The sequence below is a fragment of the Bombina bombina genome, unplaced genomic scaffold (genome assembly GCF_027579735.1).
Source record: "Bombina bombina isolate aBomBom1 unplaced genomic scaffold, aBomBom1.pri scaffold_572, whole genome shotgun sequence".
In the NCBI taxonomy this organism is placed as follows: Eukaryota; Metazoa; Chordata; class Amphibia; order Anura; family Bombinatoridae; genus Bombina; species Bombina bombina.
The window spans coordinates 137,351-155,000 of NW_026512403.1; the positions used below are offsets into that span (position 1 = coordinate 137,351).

Sequence of the window (17,650 nt, forward strand, 5' to 3'; positions counted from 1 at the left end):
CTTCTCGCAACGGAGTTCAGTTGCCACCACAGCCGAAGGAGACTTTCATCTTGCAACAGAGTTAAGTTGCCATCGGAATATAAGGAGACTCTCTTCTACTTGTGAAACCGGAGACCTAAAAAACCAAAGTCCATACTGAGTGATAGTATTGAGACACCGTAATCCACGAAAGCTTCCAGGACCCACAGCTAAGGAGACCTTCTCCTACCAAAAACCAGAGACCTGAAAAAAGACCGCAGTCCATACTGATTGATAGTATTGGGACACAGTAATCCACGAAAGTTTTCAGGTCTCATAGCTATTACTAATAGCACCTCTCCATCACCAGATTGTTCTAAAAGCCAAAACCTACACCTTTGTTTTTCAACGGATTCTACCACATATCAAGTAGTATTGAGAATCACCACTTTCTAAGGTACTTTTAAAATAGGTGTCACATTATAGGCACTTTTAAGACCATATCTTATACGTTCTACAATTAGCCGTTTTTCCAGTGACTCTCTTATTTTTAATTTTATCCACTGCAGTGCGATATATATATTTTATTATTTGCACAGATATTACTATATAGTATTTTTTATGTCCGCTAATTAAGTATTTTTTATGTATACATTTTAAAATAACACTGTATGAGCTCATATGTATTTAAATTGTATTTAATTATATTGCATTTTGTTTACAGTATTTTTTAACAATGTTATAAATTTCGATATCTTGTATAATACCCCTGATCTCTGTCTATTATTTATTTAGATCCTTCTAGTATATGAATATATCTCGTTATATAATTAATTAATTCTTTATACATAATAGGATTTGCACTTGGTTCACATACACAATTGCACAAAATATATGTTGTTTTATAAACCGTTTTGAACACATAAAATAGCTCCCCTTCACCTGTCCTAACTACCCTTTACACCGATAACTGTTTGGAGGAACCTTTATCACACAGAAGGGTTATAGAGCTAATTCTTTAATTTTTTCTTTTTACACTATCAAACAGTTTATTTTTACACTATTAAATAATCTTTATTAAAGGTGCACTCACTCCATCCTGTTTTTCACACAGTCTATCTTGTGATGTAACAGGTACGATTGTATAATATTTTGCTTGTGACAATAGATATGTTTTTGTTTTTTTGCTTTCTGTACCACTACATTAGTTGATGCATTGCTTGTATGTTATTGCAGATCAAACCTCAATAAAAAAATTATTTAAAAAAAAACAAAAAAAAAACAACTTCCTCTTTTTTTCTTTTAAGATATCAGCAGTAGTAGATACTTTCTGTTAGTCATTACACAACGGCTTGTGCTGCGGGTGCAACCATGGATAATGATATTTTTGAGAACCTTGTTTGGCTGGCTATTGTGACTTTGATAAGTGTTATCCAGAATGGTAAGGAGAGATATTATTTCAGCAAACCTGTTATCTGATGCAAATTAACTCTTGAATTATGCAAATGTTAGACTTGATATGTTTCTTTTTCATTTGGCAAAGTCTAGGGGTGGTGTGAGTGCTTGCTACGTGGTATGTGCTTAAATCCCTGTACAGTCTCGTATAATCTCCAAATACAGACTAATGAAAGAAGGATAAAATAGGGGTGGGATAAGCGCTCTGGAAGGAGCTAACCAATCTTTTATAGAGTAGGTAAACAAAGTAATGTGATGAATATCTTATATATATAATATCAAAGTATGAGCTTATAATAGATGGATGTTTAAAAAGGTAAATTTATTTTATGGCATATTTCAGCAGTATGTAAACAACAATATCAAACAGTTAATAATATCAAACAGTTAATGGTGTTAATATACGATGCCGGCATCAGTAAAGGATGATTCAAATAAATAGACAAAAAATGAGTCTTTAAAAACTGGAGGTCAAAGTTGTTAAAATAATGTGATTACCCAGTGCATAGATATGAAACAATTGGCAGCTAAATAGCAACTAGATCATTCAACCTAGCCAAAAATAAAAGCAATGAATAAAAATACAGGGAATGCAGAATTATTAGGCAAGTTGTATTTTTGAGGATTAATTTTATTATTGAACAACAACCATGTTCTCAATGAACCCACAAAACTCATTAATATCAAAGCTGAATAGTTTTGGAAGTAGTTTTTAGTTTGTTTTTAGTTATAGCTATTTTAGGGGGATATCTGTGTGTGCAGGTGACTATTACTGTGCATAATTATTAGGCAACTTAACAAAAAACAAATATATACCCATTTCAATTATTTATTTTTACCAGTGAAACCAATATAACATCTCAACATTCACAAATATACATTTCTGACATTCAAAAACAAAACAAAAACAAATCAGTGACCAATATAGCCACCTTTCTTTGCAAGGACACTCAAAAGCCTGCCATCCATGGATTCTGTCAGTGTTTTGATCTGTTCACCATCAACATTGCGTGCAGCAGCAACCACAGCCTCCCAGACACTGTTCAGAGAGGTGTACTGTTTTCCCTCCTTGTAAATCTCACATTTGATGATGGACCACAGGTTCTCAATGGGGTTCAGATCAGGTGAACAAGGAGGCCATGTCATTAGATTTTCTTCTTTTATACCCTTTCTTGCCAGCCACGCTGTGGAGTACTTGGACGCGTGTGATGGAGCATTGTCCTGCATGAAAGTCATGTTTTTCTTGAAGGATGCAGACTTCTTCCTGTACCACTGCTTGAAGAAGGTGTCTTCCAGAAACTGGCAGTAGGACTGGGAGTTGATCTTGACTCCATCCTCAACCCGAAAAGGCCCCACAAGCTCATCTTTGATGATACCAGCCCAAACCAGTACTCCACCTCCACCTTGCTGGCGGTCTGAGTCGGACTGGAGCTCTCTGCCCTTTACCAATCCAGCCACGGGCCTATCCATCTGGCCCATCAAGACTCACTCTCATTTCATCAGTCCATAAAACCTTAGAAAAATCAGTCTTGAGATATTTCTTGGCCCAGTCTTGACGTTTCAGCTTGTGTGTCTTGTTCAGTGGTGGTCGTCTTTCAGCCTTTCTTACCTTGGCCATGTCTCTGAGTATTTCACACCTTGTGTTTTGGGCACTCAAGTGATGTTGCAGCTCTGAAATATGGCCAAACTGGTGGCAAGTGGCATCTTGGCAGCTGCACGCTTGACTTTTCTCAGTTCATGGGCAGTTATTTTGCGCCTTGGTTTTTCCACACGCTTCTTGCGACCCTGTTGACTATTTTGAATGAAACACTTGATTGTTCGATGATCACGCTTCAGAAGCTTTGCAATTTTAAGAGTGCTGCATCCCTCTGCAAGATATCTCACTATTTTTTTACTTTTCTGAGCCTGTCAAGTCCTTCTTTTGACCCATTTTGCCAAAGGAAAGGAAGTTGCCTAATAATTATGCACAGCTGATATAGGGTGTTGATGTCATTAGACCACACTCCTTCTCATTACAGAGATGCACATCACCTAATATGCTTAATTGGTAGTAGGCTTTCGAGCCTATACAGCTTGGAGTAAGACAACATGCATAAAGAGGATGATGTGGTCAAAATACTCATTTGCCTAATAATTCTGCACTCCCTGTAGAGTATTAATCCCCCTGAAGATGGCTGGAGTTCTGCATAGGTAGCTATGAACATTTATGTAATAATAAAATGCTCTAACAAATTAGAGCATTTTAATATTTAGTTAGAACGCCCCTTTAAATTAAATTTAATCCAATTGCAGCTTGTATAATAAATATATGTCTACATAATGTTTGATTTAGGAAAAGCTGTGAAAAAAAACATTTCTGGCACTGTTTAAGTGGAGGTTATTAAGGACATTAAACTGTAAGCATTTTTGTCATTGATGTGAAAATGTAATATTTAAATATATATATATATATATATATATATATATATATATATATATATCAGGATAAAAAGGTTAAGATAAAGCTGTTTATTTTGGTTTTGATGATTAAGTGCATGTTTATGTTCAACTGGTCCTTAAAGGTACATAATTCAGGTAGAGAGAAAAATCTAAAAAAAAAAAACAACTTTATAATTTAATTGTATTATCAAATTTACTTCAATCTCTTGGTATCCTTTGTTGAAAGCAGTTAGTAAGGTGTACGAGCATGCACGAGACTAGAACAATATATGGCAGCAGTTTTATAACCATGTTATGCATGTACAAGGACAGTTGGTTGAAGCAGTATTTCCTGTCATGTGCTGCTCCAGAAATGTGCTCGCTACCTATATAGATATTTCTTCTAAAAATATGATGAGAACTAAGTAAATTTGATCATAGAAGTGAATTGAAAACATTTTTTAATTGTATGCTCTGTCTGAATCATGAAAGAAAAATGTGTCTTTTCATGTCTCTTTAAGGACTAATTTTCTGCTGCTTTTTTGTTAGGCAGTGAAATGCCTCACGAGCACAAAAATAATATATATATTTTTTATTAATTCAGGAACATTTATTATACAAATAAAATGTAAAACATTTTACAATGCCCTATTTTCAAAGCAGCAAAGAAACAGCAGAACTATCATTTGAAATGGATATAAAACAGTCTGTTTCATTGTTGCAATAAAAAAGTGATAAGCAGTAAGCAGTGGATTATACTTAAAGGGACAGTTTACTGTAAAATTGTTTTACCCTTAATGTGTTTCCCATTACTTTCATTACCAGCTGCAGAGTATACAATGTATGAGAATTTGCTTTTTAAGGTTTATTTATGTATATGAAATAGCTGGTTTTATGTTTTGAAGCCACAACCTAATAAAATGTGTTGAGCTTGTAGGTATAATCAGATCTCATTACTTTATTACATTGTGTAAATATACCTGCTTCTTTATCTTGTATCTGTCCATAAACTAATCACCAATACTTGGAGAGAAAACTGGAAAAATAACATTTTATTACCTTATCTCTTTAATACCCCACTGTAATTTCTTCTGCTGGCTGTGTTTACACAGCTTATCTATAGCTTGGACTTAAGGCCAAAAACTGAATAGGTGGGGATACTGCAGACTAAATTAACTATTTAAAATGCCAATATAAGGGTAAAGGAAATACTTGTAAACAATTTAATACACTCCAGCAGGTAAAGGGGATCATTGAGAACAAATTAAAGGGTAGAACAATTTTGAGTAAACTGTCCCTATAATATAGATGATTGCAAAATGTATTATTCATCATCTGCAGGGTCCATTACTTCCTGCCACAGGAAAAGTTTATTTAATTTGATGTCATACATCTTCTAGAGTAACTTGAGCTAATAGTGAATGTGATAGAAACAGTCTGTTTTGCTCAGGATCAGAAAAGGCAGAATGCAATTTAAACCCTTCCGTTAAAACCAACTTAAACCGTTCCATGCCTTTCTAACAGCGCTAGGCTTTAACGAAGTTAGGTCGGCATGGAACGTCGTACCTTATATGGCATATTGCAGCCTCCTCCTTTTAGTTAATAAACAATCGGACGGCGGGGACTTGCCTAGCAGCGAAGTCAGTCCATCTAATCCCGGCCTTGAAATCACGTGATCGCATCGACGATCGTATAATTTCAATATTCTAACAAGTGTTTACATGGAAACTTTGTTCCGATCTAAGCACTTGCACCCTGGCATGAAGGGGTTAAGTTCAAAAGACGTCTGCTCTCTCATCTCCCTGAGGGAAATGTCTAGAATGAGAAATTCTAAATGCTAATTTTGCAAGAAAGTAAGTTTCCTTTTTTTTTTTCATTCTTCACACAATCTATTTATTTTTATGTATACTTTGATTTAAAAAATGTGTTTTTACTAATAGGGGCACTGTTATCGCTATAAAGGAACACTGAACCCAAATGATTTATTTCATGATTCAGATAGAGCATGACATTTTAAGCAACTTTCTAATTTACTCCTATTATCAATTTTTCTTCGTTCTCTTGCTATCTTTATTTTAAAAGCAGGAATGTAAATCTTAGCAGCCAGCCCAATTTAGGTTCAGCACCATGAATAGCCCTTGCTTATTGGAGGTTTACATTTACCCACCAATAAGCAAGCATAACCCAGGTTCTCAACCAAAATGGGCCTGCTCCTATGCATTACATTCCTGCTTTTTAAACAAAGATAGCAAGAGAACGAAGAAAAATTGATAATAGGAGTAAATTAGAAAGTTGCTTAAAATTGCATGCTCTATCTGAATCATGAAAATTTGGGTTTAGTGTCCCTTTAAGCAGTGGTGGGATTCAGAAATTTTAGTGACTCCCACCATTTCCTTTAAGGACTTGTCTGAACAACAGCCAGGAGGTGGCAGCTTTACCTTACTGTGCGAGTGTGAAGTGACTGTCACTTATGTGATATAGCTATTCGTACTGGCACTTTCTCCTGCTCATGAAAATGAATCTCATGCCTCCAGCTCTCCTGGTTCATGTTGCTCTGTTAAAGCTGCTTAACCCTTTGCCCGCTGGCCTGGGACATCGTAACAATGTGAAAGAAATAGTCACATTACTTGTGCAATCTCCGTGTGTAATGTTGACTTCTGCACTCAGGTGTGGATGAGGGAGCTCGCAGTGCATACAGTATGTACTTATGTTCTGTGCACAGTGAGACAGTGATATTACTTCTTTTCAAATTTGTAATGCAAATGCATTCATGTACATTTAAATGTTGATTTTTATATATCTATTAGAGATGTGCATTCGTTTTCAGACTGAATGCACCACTGAAATTTAAAGAAAATTAAATAATACTGACAACATTTTTCAGTATTTATTTGTTTCCTTTATATTGTTTTTTTTTGCTTTATTCTTACCTTAATGCACTCTGGAGAGTGTGCTTACCCAATCCTCTTCTTGCCCGGTCCCGGCCCTGCTAAATGGAGGCTTAGCGCGCAGGTCCTGGGAACCTAACGTGCTAACCTTACTGTTAGTGTTCTCAGCGCTCTGGCAAGAAGGGGGTTGGGTTAGTGCACTCTCCAGAGCGCGTTAGGGTACATATGTAGCTACAGGTGAACTTTTTACCTGTAGCTTCAAAAACATTTACATTTTACAAGTGTTTAACGAAAATTTGATTAGTGCAGGGAACGAATATTCGGGGAAACGAATGTCCTTGAATATTCTTTAAGAACATTTTGTCTGAAACAAAATTTTCTTGCTTGCACATCCCTAGTTTCTATAATAAAATATTCTAACAAAGAAAGTACAAGGCAGTAGAACAGTATAGAGGAACTTAAAGGGATATGAAACACATGATTCAGATAGAGAATACAATTTTAAACAGCATTCCAATTTACTTCTTTTATCAAACTTGTTTAATTTTTTAGGTATTCTTTGTTGAAGAAATAGCAATGTGCATGGGTGAGCCAATAACATGAGTCAGCTATGTGCAGCCACCAATCAGCAGTTACTGAGCATATTTAGATATGCTTTTCAACAAAGAATGTCAAGATAATGAAGCAAATTATATAATAGAAGTAAACTGGAAAGTTGTTTAAAATTGTATGATCTATCTGAATCATGAAATAAAAAAATGTTGATTTCATGTCCCTTTAAATACATTGCAGTGCAAAAACTATATACAGAGATAAACGCTCACACTCTTGAGCTTAGGCCCCTGTTTTTCAACAAAAGATACCAAGAGAATGAAGAAAATGTGATAATCAAAGTAAATTAGAAAGATGTTTAAAATTGCATGCTCTGTCTGAATCATGAAAGAAAAATGTGGGGTTTCATATTCCTTGAAGCACATGACCATCCATAAAAAGACTAAGGCCTAGCTTCCATTAATGTTGTAAATTGTGTAAACTGGTGGTAACAAGTATCTCTATTAAATCTATGGAGATGTTTTATGTTACCACTAGTCTGCACATTTGACACAAACTAGGCCTAAAACATTTAAAGGGACAATGAACCCAATTTTTTTTCTTTTGTGATTCAGATAGAGCATACAATTTTAAGCAACTTTCTATTTTACTCCTATTATCAATTTTTCTTCATTCTCTTGGTATCTTTATTTGAAAAGCAAGAATGTAAGTTTAGATGCCGGCCCATTTTTGGTGAACAAACTGGGTTGTTCTTGCTGATTGGTGGATACATTCACCCACTAATTAACAAGTGCTGTCCACAGTGCTGAACCAAAAATTGGCTGGTTCCTTATCTTAGATGTCTTCTTTTTCAAATAAAGATAGCAAGAGAACGAAGAAAAAATGATAATAGGAGTAAATTAGAAAATTGCTTAAAATTGCATGCTCTATCTGAATCATGAAAGAAACTACAGTATTTGGGTTCAGTGTCCCTTTAAATCAATGTTTTAGGTGGAGAAATAATACAATTAAGTAGAATGTCTGTTAACTTCCCTTTTTATTTGATAATACCCTTAAATAAATTTAGTAATGTGGTTTATTGATTCTGCACATTTATTAGTTAATGAGTGTGCTCTATGACAGCTATAATATCAATTACATTTGTATATTTTCTAGATATATAAGATCTTTGGTGAATAATATTCATTTAAATTACCATTAATGTAACAGAATAGAAGGTACTGATAAATATTTATTTTGTTTTCATTGCAGTTTCATTTGCATTTAAAGTGGAACACGAAGCGAAACATCAGAATTCCAAGAGTTTCCAGAGAACTGGCTCTCCTTCCTTTGAGAAAGTGTACTCAGCAAAGTAAGTGTAGTAATATTGTGATGTCTGATAAATCATACATGATACAATGCTTTCTACACATCAGATCTTAATTTAAAGAGATATGAAAGGCAAAAATGTTCCCAAGACCGTTGCAGAGTTTAATAGGAAAGCAAACAATAGTCAAATACCTTCTGTTTTTTAACAAAGGATACCAAACAAAAGACACAAATTTGATAATAAAAGGGAAATGGGTAAAACTGTTTTTTTTTTTAATTAAATGCTTTGACTTATTTATTAAAGTTTAATTTTGAATTCTATCTTCCTTTATTAATAAAACAGAGGTACACAAATTAATTAACTTCAAGGAATCTATTGTCACTGCTCTCGGAAAATATGTAAAACAATTACAAAAAGTGAAAGGAATAGTAGCAACACGATACAGATATGCAAAAACATAAACAAATAAAAGACTATCACAGAACAGACAAACTTCTGTTGTTGCATAGCTACATTTTTACTGTAAAAAATAGCTCCTAACAAATAATAATTTAGAAATACAAAATCCCTTTAAGAATATTTTTTTATGAGCAAACATTAATGTATTAGAAGATCATACATTTAAAAGCTTAACACCTTGAAGTAGAAGTGATTGTGTTTATAGGGCATTCAAGTCTATTTTTTTCTTTGTTTTTCCTGACTTGAACTCTTGTATCATGCCATTTTGAGCTGTATGGTTCAAATGAGATCCCAGATTTTGTCCCCTTTATGTGACCTGTGTTCCCTAGATAAAATCTCAGAACAGATGCATTAAGTGTAAAACCTATATTTGCACTCATATTTATTTTGTATAGCTAGAGCGATAGTCTAACATGCTACCATCTGCGTGTCGGATAGCGCAGGCGCAATATATCCCTCACATAATAAACTTCTAAGGGGATGCACAGTAAAATTCATGTCAGATAACGCTGTGCAATGGTGGAATTCTTCATGTAGTTCTGTGTTATACTATTAATAATAATGGTTTACTTCAGGTCTGAAAATGTACCACATTTTACAGCAGTATTTTGGATTGTTCTTGAGCGCAATACTTAATTCACAATTTTTAATATGAGCACAATGAGCTCGCTAATATTGCTCCCTGTGCTATCCATTCCAAGTATAGGGTGGGCTAAAAAAGTTTTGGCCACATAAAAATGCTTTGGTTAAAATATTAAACCATCCACTTGTGATACCAAATTGTGTGTTATTCTTTGCAGAGAGCCGCACAAAAGATAATGCACCCTGTGCTATTTGTTGCACTCTACTTATAATCTAGCCCTATGTGTCCAAATAAAACATAAGACGTTCAGTAAAATCAAAAGGAAAGAAAGATGAGCAACGTCACCTCCTCCCCTTGTCAAGGGCCTCCTCATGGTTGCATCAGCCCATTTGCTACACTACTATTAAAGGATATTGCTAAATGTTTAGGGTTGCTGAGTGAAGCCATATTTAGCCATTGTTACATGTGAAATAAACTGGAGAAACTTGCTTAGTGCTTACTCTGTGAATGGGACTCTGACACAGTAATTTATTGCGCTGCTAAACTGCCTTTACCTCAACAGTATCTAACGGAGCTTGTATGGTTTGTGGCTACTTTTTGATGCTGTTGTTAAACTTACCATCAAGTCCAAACGCATGCTTGTTAAAGGGACGTTAAACACTAAATACATGCTAGATAGAATAATGCATTCAAAGAAAAGATTATTCTGAGAATAACATGTAGATGTATTTTTTAAAGTTTCATTAGCTGTTTAAATATTGTCAAGATAAAACAATGGGATCTGCTCTGTTTTAACTTATGTTTCCTTTCTTTGCTGTGGCCAATTAGGGACAGTTATAAATTGGTCACTGGGTGGAATACCCAGGAACTGAAAAGCTCACAATTTCAGAATGTTATTACAGGAAAAGGGGACAAAATAAATATTGAAACTATGTTGCAGACTTTTTTGTTTCTATATACGATGTATCATTTTATATTTCTATCTCAAAGTGTTTAATGTCCTTTAAATGTTTTCCTATGGAAGATATATTAACTATCATCAGTTCACATTTACAGTGCATTCCTCAAATAACAGAATTTAAAATTACTTATGGCCAAACAAACAAAGTTAAAATCCATATTCTGTACTTACCCAAATTAAATATGATAATATAACTGACTTGGAGAAAAAGCACAGATTTTAAGTCAATGCTCTTCCCTTAATGATTTGCATTATTTTGTACTCAAGAATACAACTGTAACAAGCTTCATGTATGGTGATAGTTATCAAATACAGGTGTCTATTTTGTGTTAGTTCAGCTTGGACAGTGAAACTAAGCCAATTGAATAAATTCCAAACACATTCTCATAATTAAATGCTCATCTTCAATTAAAATCCAATGATACAATAATACTGTTAAATTGGTGACCTTTTAAAGGGAGATAAAAGTGCAGAAAGAAATACTTTCACGTTAGAACATTTTTGTAGTTGCACTATTACTTATAAATATGTGATTAACACTTGCAAAGGGATTACACACATAGTTGAAGTCAGCTCCAGAACATCAATGTGCAGTTTCTAAAGCTGCCAAAATACTTAAAGGGATATAAAACTTGTCAGCACAAGATCAATAGCATGGATTCTACTAAACATGCTATTGCTCCTTATTCAGTGCTTATAGCGCTCATCAGAGCCGCCTCTGTTTTACCCATCAAACAGTTGCCGGTCTCATGAGGACTGCACTTTCCATCAGGGCTTAGGTATCTGCATTGATTTTTGTACAAGCTCTGGGTATTCACAAATGAAACACACACATATTCACACATACATATTCACACATATACAAACTCACACATACATACACACCCAAACATACATACACACCCACATACACACATACACACCCACATACACACATACACATACATAGCTACACACCCACAAATACATAATCACCCACACATACATACACATGCATCCAAACATACATACATACACACATACAAACACACACATACCTACACAACCACACATACATACGCACACATACATACACACCCACACAAACATACACATACATACACAGTATTACACACACTTATATACATACACACATATAGACACACATACTGACATATATACACACACCACATACATACATATATACATGTATATGCATACACACATATAAACACACACACATACATACAGACATACATACACAAACACACCCATACATACACACACCTACACCTACATACATACATACATACATACATACATATATACATATACACACACACATATATATATATATATATATATATATATATATATATATATATATATATATAGTATATATATATATATATATATATAATGGAGTTTTAATATAATTTCCTTCTTAGCTTTTTATTCCAGAGTTTATTTAAAAAAAAAAAAAATCAACATAAAGCTTTATAATATATTAGAGCAATGACAAGCACTAAAAAATCTTGAACTCCAGTTGTGTTTCATTCCAGATAAGGAGAAGTAGTGCACAATACAGATGTCCAAAACTCAGCAACATCATCAGCAAAATTGCTGGCTGCCCATAGCTTGTAGGGTAGGTTGCGCACATCCCAAAGCTCTAATATAGCAGTACTGTGTTGGAAGATGAGGTCCTCGTCAAACCGACAACTTTAAGAGGTTAATAAAAACAGCTTTGAAGAGAGCTACAGGTACAGCGTTCCTCAGCGCCAATTCAAAATGTCTTCTTTTAGATAAAACAAAGAAAAGGAATGGCAGAGAATGGGGCTTGGCCCATATGACATTTTTTACAGATACATGACAAACAAAAGAATATAAGTATTTTAAGTGCAATTTGTCATTAAAAACATATAATCTTCCCTGCAATACATCTATATTTTGAACAAGAAAGCTTTATTTGTATGTGAAGTGGATTATTCTTTAAAGCGCTAGTACCCCAGGTGATATGAAATAATGACAGTGCCATAATAAATTTGTTGTATTAGGAAACTTGTAAATGTATCTGCTTCATTTAATTTAATATTACATCTAATTTATTGGCCTTAGGGTTGGTTAGAGGCTAAATACGAATATCATTCGCAAATATTCTGTCATAGGAAGATGCCAGTCATTTAATTTATGGTTATATGTGTAAAATCCAATTTAGTTGTATGTATACATTAGTGATAGTCTTGTCACATCTGCATAATATCCTCTCAAGGGACTAAATCACAATTAAGTAGAAATAAAAAGCAACTAAAACTGATTTTAAAAGATCATTATTTCTATAATTAATCATTACTTTCAACTTTGACCTGAACCTTTAAAATAACAGTCATATCGTTAAAAAATGTCTGGGTGGCCACCCTATTTTACAGAGGAGAAATATCCTGTAATATATCATTTTAAACCTGCCCTAAAATACAACCCAGTTGAAAATAGCAGAATATTGACCTCTGTATAAAGGAAACCAATAAACACCAGACATAGGTTTTGGGCCTTATCAGTGAGGGGCAGTTGCATCACTTTGGACAAGTAAACAACTAGTCCGTGCCTCTTTTCTCTTTATTCTTTTTAGGATGCCTACAACCCAGACAACTTGCATATGCAAAATAATAATTAAAAGAAGAACTCAGCTGAGAATGAACAAAAACTTGTAAAATGTCTTTAATAAGTCTGTGCTGTTTAGGATGCAGTCTCTTTTAGCTCTGTAGAAAGAAAATGAGCCCCACAGATTTAAATTATATGGATTAGAACACAAACACTTGTAATATTCTAGTCTTTGTCTATGGCAGAGATTTACCTGAATTATTACACAATTCTTCATTTTTCATCATCACTAAATGACACTGAAAAGCCGCTGAGCTTTGTAGTCAATATGGAAAAATCCCTTATGTTCTAAAATCAGTATTCTAGCACCTCATACTACAGTTTCACAGTACTAACATCCCAGAGATACACTGCAATTTCTTCCAGCAAGCTATCACAGTGGAGGTTCTATGTGGTTTATTAAAATTAGTTATAAAAATGTGTTAAAAAATATACAGCATTATACTACAGTTATCAATATACTTGGTGGATGTGGGAAATTACAAGCACATATAGTTTCCTGTAACAATCTCCGTGAAATATGTCATACGTGACAACATACTTCTGTTAATTATGCTGCTTTATGGGATTTTGAATGGTTGGTGTCTTGGCTGTTTTTGAATAGGATTAACTGCTGTCTTTTAGTTTTCTCTCAGGAAAAAGCCTTAGGTTATCACCTAACCACCAACATATTTAATATTTCAGAGATAGTATGCTCAAGATGCTGCCATCTTATAAAATAGTGGTACTTGATACTATGGAGATTATAATATTTTGATTTGTTCAGGATAAATTACTTAGATTTATGTAAATAAAATTGTTGTTCATTAAAGGGTAAAATGAATTGAAAATAGGACTTTGCACATTTGTAACGACATGTTCATGTTTATATAGTCAATGGGTCTATTTTTTTTTCTACCCACACTAAAACTCCATTTGAGTTCACATAGTTGTTTATTTAATATATATATATGACAGAGATGTACCTTAATTATAATTTTTTTCATTAAGAGGTCTCCATTAAAAATATTTCTTATTGCTTCATTTGTCTAATTTTTTAGTTCCTTAAGGGTTTTAGAATGTTTTGCAATCATATATTGAAGTGACCGCAGACTTCTGTTATTTCATAATTTTTATAAGCAGCTTTACAATTTAGCAAAATATATATCAGAGTGGTCTAGCATATACTATAATTCGACACACTATTTTTAACCATTTCTCTAGATCACACTATGAAATAAAATATTGTATATAATCAATATATTATGATATATTTTCATAAGTCATTTTAAAGGATTATAGGTTGTAAGGTTAATGTGTATTTTGAGAAACAAAGAACTTCTTTAAAAATATTTTTAAATGGAAACCTTTCTTAGTCTGTAAAACAAATTGAGACAGAGCTGTATGTTGAAATATATTTCATCCTCTAATAGCTCTTTCTTTTGCATTATTAAATTAACAAATTAGAGCACACTATGGGGCTTATTTAACAAGGGCCGAATAGCCCCTAATTGCCCTGTTTCCGTGCAAACCTTCAGGCTCGCCAGAAACAGCAGTTAAGAAGCAGCTGTCTGAAGACCGCTGTTCCTTAACTTGTCCGCCGCCTCTGAGGCTGCGGACAGCAATCAACCTGAACGTATACGATTGATTAACACCCCCTGCTAGTGGACCAATTGTCCGCAAATCTTGTGCAATGTTAAATGCCAACAGTATATGCTACAGAGAATCTTGTCCGCTCACCATTCGATAATTAGCCCCCTATGACTTTTTGTTACAGTGTTTTCAGGTTTCAAATACAGAAGAACTGTATTTTTTTCATTAGATTTTTTTAAACAAATATACCAAACTAGTGTGTCCATTGTAATGACTGTCCTGTGTTGTCAAGTCACAAACTCTGCTGATGTATTCTGACCTCAGTTATCGCTGTCTCCTAGTGATTGGCAAGTTCACGCAATGACAGGGGGCAGACAGAGCTCTTTAAGATGTGTGAAGAGCCTGTCTACTTCCAGTCTGAGATCAGAGGTAAGATGGCATCTCTGTCAATGTCATAGAGGTATTTCAGGTCTTCAGCAGGTTTCTCTTTACTATCTGAAATCTGCAAGAGACAACCAATTAGAAACTGCAAGTGTGCCGCTGTGTTGCTCTTTGCTAGTTATAACAGGAAGTCAAAGACTTCTTAAAGGGACATTAAATAAAGTAGAATTTAACAAATCTATAACAGAAAGACATTGCAATAACATAACACTACATTTGGATTTTAAATAAACAGTAGATTTTGTTTCTGACAAACTTTAAAGTACAGGTGGCCCTCGGTTTACAACGGTTCAATTTTCACCGTTTTAGAATAACAACCTTTTTTTCAGTCATGTGACTGCTATTGAAAAAAAGCATTGAGAAGCAGTGCATTGATTAAAATAGCCAGTAGGTGAAGCTGTCCGCTTGTGTTGCAGCAAAGATATGCAAGCCAAGCAAGCTGAAATTAATCAGTTTAACCAGACCTGAGCTATCGAGCAGCTTGCAATGGAACAAGATCTTCCTGTCTATAAAACAGTCCAGATTGGAATGCATAGAAAGAACTGTTTGCAGAAAAATGCAAGTAAAGTCTGTGTTGTGTGATTATTTTATTAGGTTTATAATGCTGTTTAGCAAATGTTTTTGTTCATTTAACTTAGTTTAATTATATATTCTGTGTTGTGTGATTATTTTATTAGGTTTATAATGCTGTTTAACATTTAAAGTCTGCATTTAAAAGCTTTAAAAATAATGTATTAGATGTTACTTATTCCAATTTTGAGAGGGGCCTGGAACCTAACTCCCTCACTTCCCATTGACTTACATTATAACCTGTGTTTCAATTTACAACGGTTTCAATTTACAACCATTCCTTCTGGAACCTAACCCCGGCGTAAACTGAGGGATACCTGTATACTAAAAGCCACTAGTTAATCAAAGACTCACAAACGTAAACTCATTTACTTTCTTAGAACATCAATTGTATTTGGTACCTGAATCATGAAAGTTTAATTTTGACTTTCATGTCCCTTTTACCATTTCCCATCATTTGAGAGCTCCAGGACTTTGAGCAAGATCAGACTGGATGTTTGCATTTCCCACCATTTGAGAGCACATGATTTTGAGCTAGACCACTCTGATGTTTGTATTTTATATGGTGTCAATGATTTCTCTTCGACTGTTTCAAAGAATGAATTGATATTGGCTGGTCTGACCACTGAGGAATGCTATTGTGATTTATTTACTCCTTCAATTTTTGGAAGGGTGACAATTGGGTGGGGTACAATTTTGTGCTTTTTTTTTCTTCTAAGGTCAAATTATCGTTTAGAGATATAATCTTCCATAAAAATACATTATTTTTAAGGTTTGTATTTTTTTTTAAAGATGCACAGTATTGTGAAAAACACATTCTAAAGTTTTTCTAAAGGGGCGCCATTTTATGAGGATCACATTGTTGCAATTTTTTGAAGGGGCACAATTTTGTGAAGGGCACATTATTGTGAAGTTTTACAATTTTTTAAAGGGGCACAGTTTTTGGGAAGGAGCACAATTTTTGAGAGGGTACATTATTTTAAAGGTTTGCAATTTATGGCCTAGATTTGGAGTTTTGTCGGTAACGACCCGCGTAGCTAACGCTGGCTTTTTTCTGGCCGCACCTTTTAAATAACTCTGGTATTGAGAGTCCACAGAATGGCTGCGTTAGGCTCCAAAAAAGGAGCGTAGAGCATATTTAACGCAACTTCAACTCTCGATACCAGAGTTGCTTACGGACGCGGCCAGCTTCAAAAACGTGCTCGTGCACGATTCCCCCATAGGAAACAATGGGGCTGTTTGAGCTGAAAAAAACACCTGCAAAAAAGCCGCGTTCAGCTCCTAACGCAGCCCCATTGTTTGCTATGGGGAAACACTTCCTATGTCTGCACCTAACACTCTAACATGTACCCCGAGTCTAAAGACCCCTAACCTTACACTTATTAACTCCTAATCTGTCGCCCCCGCTATCGCTGACCCCTGCATATTATTATTAACGAGGATGATAAGGTATGGAGGGAATGGATTCAATATAACTAGACCCCAAAATAATTTATAAGCTAGTATATAGTATATCTAGGGTAATCAAACCCAAGTATTCCTGTATTAGCTATTCACTATAAATCTGGTGGGGGGTGCTCTTATCCGGTAAAGTAGTAGATAAACAAAGAAGAAAATGGATAACCAGAGCACTCTTAGTATTTCAATTATAGAACAGTGAGGTAGTATGCAGTGGGTGTAAGGTAAAACTTAACATTTAATTGTATTAGTTAAAAAGGTAGTAATGACTACCTGTGTAGTGCATTAAAAGCTGTATTGTGGTACAGTAGAGCTGGTGAACCTAGGAGAGTATCCTTAAAGACGTAGCTGCAACAATGTAACCAAATATAAAGTCTATAAGCATAGAA

General features: G+C 34.5%; 1 protein-coding gene across 1 annotated transcript in view; it reads left to right on the forward strand.

The window, feature by feature from the left end:
• Positions 1 to 1,309: 1,309 nt before the first annotated feature.
• The window catches only part of LOC128644277 (arachidonate 5-lipoxygenase-activating protein-like), a 31,677-nt gene continuing 15,336 nt past the window's right edge, over positions 1,310 to 17,650 (forward strand). The window contains exons 1-2 of the mRNA XM_053696951.1: positions 1,310 to 1,399; positions 8,523 to 8,622. Coding sequence (XP_053552926.1) covers positions 1,330 to 1,399; positions 8,523 to 8,622 — 170 coding nt within the window. The 5' untranslated portion in view covers positions 1,310 to 1,329. The remainder of the gene's footprint in view (positions 1,400 to 8,522; positions 8,623 to 17,650) is intronic.